The sequence below is a fragment of the Alligator sinensis genome, unplaced genomic scaffold, assembly GCF_000455745.1.
Source record: "Alligator sinensis unplaced genomic scaffold, ASM45574v1 scaffold117_1, whole genome shotgun sequence".
NCBI classification, from domain to species: domain Eukaryota; kingdom Metazoa; phylum Chordata; order Crocodylia; family Alligatoridae; genus Alligator; species Alligator sinensis.
Window position 1 is genome coordinate 1918825 of NW_005841855.1, and position 8264 is coordinate 1927088.

Below are 8264 nucleotides of genomic sequence, written 5' to 3' on the forward strand. Positions count from 1 at the left end.
CATCCAAACAAGTACTATCAGCATTTACTATTAAAAGTGCTATTGCACTCTTTACTATGGCAATATGCTGCTCTGTATCAGCAAGGGGAAGTGTCATTGCAGTTAAATGTATGTCTAGAATAGAATCCTAAACTAGACTGCACACCCTCTATAAGTTAGTTATAGAACTTGAATGTAAAGTTTTTGTGAACTTTTTTACCAACCACATACAATAAAAGAAGAGTTAAACTGCTAGAAGAACGTAACTGAATAATTGTTTCAGTTTTTAATTATTGGTACTGACGTAGAATAGGGGTGTCAAATTTTTTGGGCTTTGTGGACCAGATCCAGACCACAGGGCTTCTCATGGTCTGCATCTGGTCTATGGGGCCTCCTACAGTGCAGACGACCTACATGAAGAAACATTAATTCCCATGGTTGCCACGACCACTGTTTCAACATGGCTCCAGAACCCAGATAGTTAGCACTGCTGTTTGCCTCCTCCCTTTTCCCTTAGCTGCCAATATCGTATCACATAATGGTGAGGCAAGGCAAGCATTAACTCCATCGGTTCTAGAACCATGACTTCACAGTGGGAATTAACACTGTTGCTGCAGAAGCCCTGGCAACTGCGATGCGATCCCAATGGGCTGATCCCAGCCAATAGATGTAGGTGGTCCAGCCCACAAGAAGCCCTGCAGGCTAGATCAGTATTTCTCATCTCATGAGTTGTGACCCAAAAGTGGGTCGCAAGAATATAGGAACGGGTCGCAAACATACTTTTAAAAATGGATTCACCTTTAAAGGAGAAAAACAAGGGAAACTGTGGTTTTGCCCTTGCAAGCTATCAGAGTTCCAGCCTGCAAGGGCCTGCTTAGGCCTGCTTGGGCCCCCCTCCCCCATACCCACCCCCTGCCCCACACACTGGGGGTCAGGACTGGCCATTGATGTTTACAAATGGGTCTCAGTACAAAAAGGTTCAGAACTATTGGGCTAGATGACCCACATCCGTGGGCTGGATCCAGCCAGAGGACCATATTCTTGACACCTGTGAACTACGTAAACAGAAGGGTGAAATGCGATGCTGGAGTGCAGTCATGTAATGAGACAGTAGTTAGTATAGGGAAATACCTAGCTCTAAGCAAAGGAACAATGAATTGACATTGATACTGCAATAAATGCATACATGTGGCACACATGCACCATTTATATCTGTGCTTTAAACAAAAGTTATATGATAGCACCTGCATGAGACATGTTACCAAATTTTCCCAAATCCAAGATGACATTTAATTTAAGACCACCCCACAATAATTAGATTCTATATATTCTATAAATGTGTTAGCATTTTCCACATATGGAATCTAATTATTGGAGGGATGTCTTAAATTTGTGCACCTCACTGCTGCAGTGGGGAAAACATCCTCCAGCCCCTTGCCTCCCCTATCTGCCTGCCCCCAGCCACTTGCCGCCCTCAGCTGCCTGGCCCCCTGCCTGCTCCCCAGCAGCCTCTTGCTCCCCTGCTGCCTGCTTCCCCCTGGACAATTGTTCCCCTTCCCCTCCCCATCCCTGCCATTGCTTACGCTGTGCAGACCTTTGGCTCTGACTCTGGCTCCAGCTTTGGCAAAGGGCATGGAGCATATGGTGCCTCTGGCCTTGCCTCAGCCAGGGACCAAAAGCAATGGCAACTCTGAGCCTGGCCTTGGGCTCGGGTTAGAAGTGGAGCCACAGCAGCACTTCTGCCACTACACGATCTCCCCAACACTTTCCCCATTGCATACCCCCTCCCCAGGTTTCACACTGCAGTTTCCCCTGCATTCCCAATACCTCTACCACCTGGTCTCCCCTGTCATCCTGGCCCTGGCCCAAGACAGGTGGTGGCTAAAGCCACAGCAACCACCTACCCTGAGCCAATATTTGAATCCAAGATGAGGGTCCCCCTGCCATGTTGAACGGAGAAAAAAACCTTCATCTTGGATAAAGTAAATACTGTATATTGTATAAAGCTGCACTGCTCTGAACATCAGTCACACAAATGTTAAGACAATTTTCTGACTTAGTGCAGTGTGACTTTATTTTTTAAGCTGACAGCTAGAATAGAAAGTTAAAAATTTTCCCATCAAGAAAATCTCTCTTACAAAGTAGAGAACAGCTTGAATCATCTATCATTTACTAAGTTGTCTGCATATGTCACCTTGTGATTTACCAGAACCCCCAACCTGTTACAAGATAACTAATAAGCTCAGAGTTACCAGTACACACTCTGCAATAGTTTAAACACTACAAACCTTCTAATACTACTTTAAACTAATACTGTTGTACATTAAGTTATTTACAACCTTAAGTCGTAAATAGATCTTGAGTGTGTTTTCTGGGATTATATGTTGATAGTATAAAAGAGTAAATTTTACACTTAGAAATCCTGACTTTTACCCATTTAAGTTTGCAGTTCTGCCATTACTTCTCCCTACCCCACATTTAAGTCACATAAATTTAGAACATATTAAACAGACTGAACCGAACAGGTTCAGAATGTCTTTCTTAGGGCCACCTTTATTTTAGGGCATAAACAAAGGGATCTGCAGAGATGTTGTTAGTCTTAGATATAAGGCAAGAGGAAAAAAGAGAAATTCTCTCTCAATTTTTATAATTTAGTTATAAATAAAATACATGTTCAGTATGTTTTCAACATTTTTAGGAGTAGAGCCCCAGGATGTCCGGGCAGAACACTGAATGAATGTATTGCCAAGTACATGAAGCACAATCTTGAAAATTACCTTGAGTCAGGATATTTAGTAAGTGTGGCCAAGCTGCTGGTATACATGTGCCCACCCACGTCAATATGAACTGGTGCATTGGATTTTGTGAGTTGTGCTGGAGTGGGGATGCCTTGATTGTTCAATGGAGATGCAGGCGATCTAGTGATCAGGGGCCTTGACATATTGGGCCGACTGTCCTGTGAAGAGACGGATTTGCGTTAGTAATTTCCTTAACAAATGAAACAAAACAAAACAAAACACCTCACAAAGATGCACATTTAAGAGTGAATAGCATCATCTTTTGTCTCAACTTCCAATTTTAATCGTGTTAAAGCAAGGATTGATATGCAATTAAAACAAAAAAAATCTGTTAAGCTTTTAACAACTTCACTGTAGTTGCATCGCAAGTTGAAACGCAGAATAAAGCATTGTTATAAAAGCCACAAAAAGAAACCACATTCAACAAAACAAGCTGTTTCTGAATACTATTCATTATAGACAATTCCATACAGAAACAAATGCTAATTTTTGTATTTTTTAAGAGCTGATAAAAGACACTGTAGACAAGAATGCTAACAATATACTTAAATTCAAAAGCAGTAGGGTTTATGTTTCTTCCCAAACCCTTTGCTATACAGTTAGAATAGAGAAATACAAACCCTTAGCTCTTCCATTCTGCAAAGTCTTCTCTTGAATTTCCAATTCACATATCACGAAAACAGAAGAGGAAACACCTGGACTAGCCAACTGTTCATGTACTGTAGAACACTGGGCATCGACAGCCTTTGAGAAAGACATTTTCCATTTAAAAATTATACAGATAGTGACAGATGCCCCTGTGCGCCCCACGCAGGCTACAGTTCTGGGTAGCTTCCTAGTGAAAGCAAGCAAAGTAGAAAAGCAGCAGATGCTTGCTAAAGAAACAAAAAACTTTTATTCACGCAGGAATGGATGTAATGCCAGTAAGTAGCACACACTTAATCTATGCACAAAGTAGGGTGGGGCAGGGAAAAGTGATTTGCAGAAGCCAGTGAGGCAAGCTATTTTCAAATATCTGGGATTAACATACAAACATGTTCAAGATTTGTTTTGAGACAGTTGCACTTTCTACCTAAAGAAAAGGAATATACAAGCGTGATCCTGCAAATACGCACCAAAAACTAGAAGATTTCATGAATTTGGGGATTTTTAATTTAAAGAGGTAAGCAAAGCAAAAACAACAACAACCCCTGCCCCCCCTCCACAAATCAGGTAACTGCACATTGAAACATATTTTGCCTTCTAATTGCAGGAGGTAATTGATCCCCTGTAAATGCCTCACTACAGCATTCAATAACAAGTCTTTGGAAGTATGTGCGACAATCACGGGGTATCTGGGTTAGTGACTTTTTTTTTTTCTATTTAAACATCATTTCTACATCTTTCATTGCTCTTGAAACAAAGATTAGGCAGCATGAACTAGGTATGTGCTGAGGTGGAATAATTTATGGGCCACTATTGCAAAATGACATTCAAGTAAACTTTGACATGAGGCATCTGTAGAATCATAAGGGAATTTAACTGATTTTCTCTTCTAAACAAAAAATAGTGAGTTTGGTTCAAAATGAATAAAAGGTAAAGAGATTGGAGAAACTCTGGTTAACAGGTATGTTATGCAAAAAATAATATAAATTTGCAGGATATCAGTCTTACCAACAGGAACTACTTGAGGATCTGCTTTGGGGCACAACTCAAACAGGTCCAGACAAGATACTAGATACCCACGCTACACTAAACCCTAGTATCTACTATAAATCTGGTATGACATAATCAACACCCAAGATGCTACTGATCATTGGAGACTTGATTACAAGTATTGAGAAAAAGCCTAATAAAAATATATGTATAGCTGGAGAGCTGAGAAAGAATGCAAGAATGATACAAACTGGAAATAAATGAGATAATGAATAGCCACATCAGGGATGAAATACAACATTTATTAAGTACTTAAAAAAAGTACATGATTTTAAAAGCAACTAGAGAGACTGAGATTAAAATTTAAAAACAAGTCCATAATGCAGAGGAAATGCACTGTATTACCTCTCTTACGAGAATTTTTGTCTGAAAAACACAGCCCTGTTACAATTTAGCACTCTGCAGTGCCATGGAGTCTGTAATAGTTTTTCAATTGGACACATTCTACTGTATATCGTGCCTCAGGGTACTCAGGAGAAAATGAGCAGATTTGCAGGGTTAATATTGTAGTTAGACCAGGACCTCATTCAGCATAGCTATGATAGTGCAGTGTGTACTGACTGGGGTCGAAAAATGTGCACTATAACAATCACTGCGAGGATAGCAGAAAACTCACAAATGGTGGGCATTTCATACCTGCTGCTTCATTTTTCCCTCCTCAGCATTTCCTTTTTCCAAGCCACCTGAATTTATTGGGCCTAAAGAAAAAATGCCCATATGCCTAATGTTTAGCTGTTAACTAGAATAATGTTAAGCTTCCTCCAACCTGACTCACTATGCACAATTCACTGGATACATTTAATTGGCTTTAGCTTGGAGACCACTCCCAAAATTGGGCAATATTATTTGTACTACCCTTGGCTCCTACAAAACTAAGTGGGATGAGGCCCCATTTTACTAAGTCTTGAAGAACCAGCTCGGACTCTAATCAGGAACATCCCCCAAGGGTATCCTTGAGGAGTACAGTCCATAAGAGAGACCGCAAGAACACTCGGACAATTGTTTAATAGGTCAGAGTTAAAAGGGAAATCAATTTGTTTACAGAAGTAACTAAAATGGGGTTGATGACCCATGACCAACTGTCATAAGCCTCCCACAAAATACACAGGGGTTAGCATAAATTTAAAAAACAAACATTAAATGAGAGGGGAAGGGCTGAAAAAGTAGTTATAACCAATGATTAATAAAGAGGAAAATATTACTGGTCAAACACAAAGTTTCAATTTGGTTTGAATGGCCCTTTCCAACATCAAAAAATGTTTGTGTACCATTAAAAGATTCCAATAAATGAACTGATTAGAGCAAATTCCTAATAAACAATCAGAGCGAAGAAGCCTTAGAAACTAAATGTAAAGGCATCCAAATACTTCCAATATGCCAAAACAGTAAGTAGAGAAAGGATGCAAATCTGTTAGGAACCATTCCCATTTTGTAATCTTGCGTAGACTTCTGCACAGGAAGGGTTCATTCACATCTAAAACCCGGGACATGCAGAATGTGTTTTTCTATTAGTCTGATTTATAACACTGACTCCAGTAGTTACAGAGGGCAAAACACAGCTACAGCACTCTATGGGCAGCAGCAACTTGCAGAGGTTCAGTTTTCCTTTCATTCAACTCCTGTTCCTTACAGATTTTTTTTAATTAAAAAAAAATAGAAAAAAGAAAAACTGTATTTAAATATTTCAGTTATCTGGGGTGGGTAATCTGACATGCCAATATCAGTAAAATATGTACCAGTAGCAAGGTACCCAATGGGATTCATACTTCAGTCAGCTTTCAAATGATGAACTTGGATTCTAAATCCAGAACTGCATTTGTTACTGAAATTAGGAACTCCAAAACATTACTGAAGCCTGCTCAATGGATAAATTAAAGACATGAAAGTAAAAAACAAACCAACAAACAAAACAAAAAACACACCACACTTTTATATATAAAAATTCAAAATCATGATTCAGTTCATTGAAGGATGTTTCAATGTTTTTTTAATCCAATGGAAATATGTAAAACCACCTGCTTTCCTACTGATATTGTAGAGTTTTTTGTTTTGTTTTTTTGGAGAAAATAAGGGGGGGAGGGTACGTGGAACAAACCTAGGACTGCCCTCCATTCCTCTCTGCTAGCCTACTCAATGGTAGAGATGATGTCTCCTCACTTCTGAACTGTTCCTCTAAGGCAGAGGTAGGCAACGTTTTTTGGCCAGGGTGCCAAAAAAACACAATATCTACCTTGGAAGGTGCCAGAGTGCCGACATGCCAGAACCCAGAGCAGCTGTTTGCAGCCTCCTGGCTACAGGCAGCCCAAGGACCCCAGTCTGCTTGCAGCAGGGCTTGCATCCTCCCACCTGCTGGGAGCAGCCTGAGCTCCATGGCTGGCAGCAGCTGCTTAGAGCCCGGGCTGGCGGTGGTGTGCTGAGCAAAATGGCCTTGCATGCCATGCTCGGCACGTGTGTTGAGGCTAGCTGACCCCTTCTCTAAGGTGTTCAGAAATCCTCAGGACTGAAAAGTCTCTTTCCTAAGCAGCTGTTTGAGGAACACAGATGATAGCCCTCTTCCTCCATTTTGGGTAGTCCTCAGAATCAATTTGGATGTGTTCCAGGGAGAAATAAAAAGGGTAAAGGGATTTTCCTAGTCCAAATTGAGAATAAGCAGCAACCCTTTTGGGAGTTGGGAAAGGAGTACTGACAGGAGCTGTCTCCCAGGGAAGCACTTGAGAGCAATGTCAACATGCTGGTACATGATAAAGGAAATGCAATTGCCATCAGTGGAGCAGGGAAAGTGACTGCACGCAAAGTACTGCCAAATACACAAAGCTGAGGAACTAAAAAACAGGGATTATCTCCCCTTTAACTTTCTAGTTACAATCTTAAATTGTTTTGTAACTCAGGTGTCATTTTTACAATTACACATTTACATTTAAAACAGGGAAATTAATTTATTTTACTTAAATTAGAAATACTGCCAAATTTGAGTACAAAAAGTTGAATTAACTCCTTTGTACAGCAGTATGAGCAATAGCCGCAAAAAAACAAACAAACAAACAAAAAAAAAGACTTTTTAATGCCCTCAGACAACGTGGCCAACAAGTGCCAGAACAACCTACTCCTTGAAGTCACCTAGTTTCAGATCCAGACTCACTCTGCAGCTAGGAACTCTTGTGTCATCATGAGCTGCAGACAGACATCTAGAATCACAGTTCAAGTAGGTTCAAGTAGTAAGCCTGTGTGAAGCAGCTAGTATTTGCTTTGGATTTGGCCAATTTGGGGGACCGTGATTCGATTCAGTGATTCAAATCACTGTCCTGAATTGATTTGGCCAGATCCGATTTGGAGATTTGGCCTCAGCTGAATCAGCCGAATCTCCGAATTGGCCCCATCCTCCACCCACTCTCAATGGCTGCCCCACCTGGCCCCAGCCCCCAAAAAAGCCCGCGCTCACTGACTGCTGCCAGGTGGGGGAGGGGCAATTCCTCCTGCCCCCCACTGCATAGGGGGCTCTGCCATGAGACCCCTGCCCACTCCCCCAGCCCCACCCATGGCTGCCCCGCCTGCTCCAGCTCCCAGCTATTTAAAAAAAAAACAAAAAACTCTGACTCACCAGCTCTTCCCAAGCAAGGGGGCAATTCCCACTTTCCCCCACTGCCCTATCCTGCCAGGGAGGAGGAAGGGCTCTGCCACGAGCCCCCAGAAGCTCCAAGGCAGCTGCAGCAGCTGGCGAGTCTGGGTTTTTCTTGTTTTGTTTTGTTTTGTTTTGTTTTGTTTTGTTTTAAAGGGCCGGGAGCTGGGGCAGGT

The 8264-nt window shown here is 41.5% G+C and overlaps 1 protein-coding gene across 13 annotated transcripts in view; it reads right to left on the bottom strand.

Annotated features, from left to right (window-relative positions):
• The window catches only part of KCTD1 (potassium channel tetramerization domain containing 1), a 149785-nt gene that overhangs the window by 60992 nt on the left and 80529 nt on the right, over positions 1 to 8264 (bottom strand). For 7 of the 13 annotated variants that reach the window (XM_014524133.2, XM_006016393.3, XM_006016394.3 and 4 more), the window contains exons 2-3: positions 3398 to 3521; positions 2757 to 2935 (exon numbers count right to left, since the gene is read on the bottom strand). In XM_014524133.2, coding sequence (XP_014379619.1) covers positions 2757 to 2935; positions 3398 to 3412 — 194 coding nt within the window. In that variant the 5' untranslated portion in view covers positions 3413 to 3521. The remainder of the gene's footprint in view (positions 1 to 2756; positions 2936 to 3397; positions 3522 to 8264) is intronic. The other 6 variants (XM_014524139.2, XM_006016395.3, XM_014524146.2 and 3 more) reach the window with 1 other exon arrangement.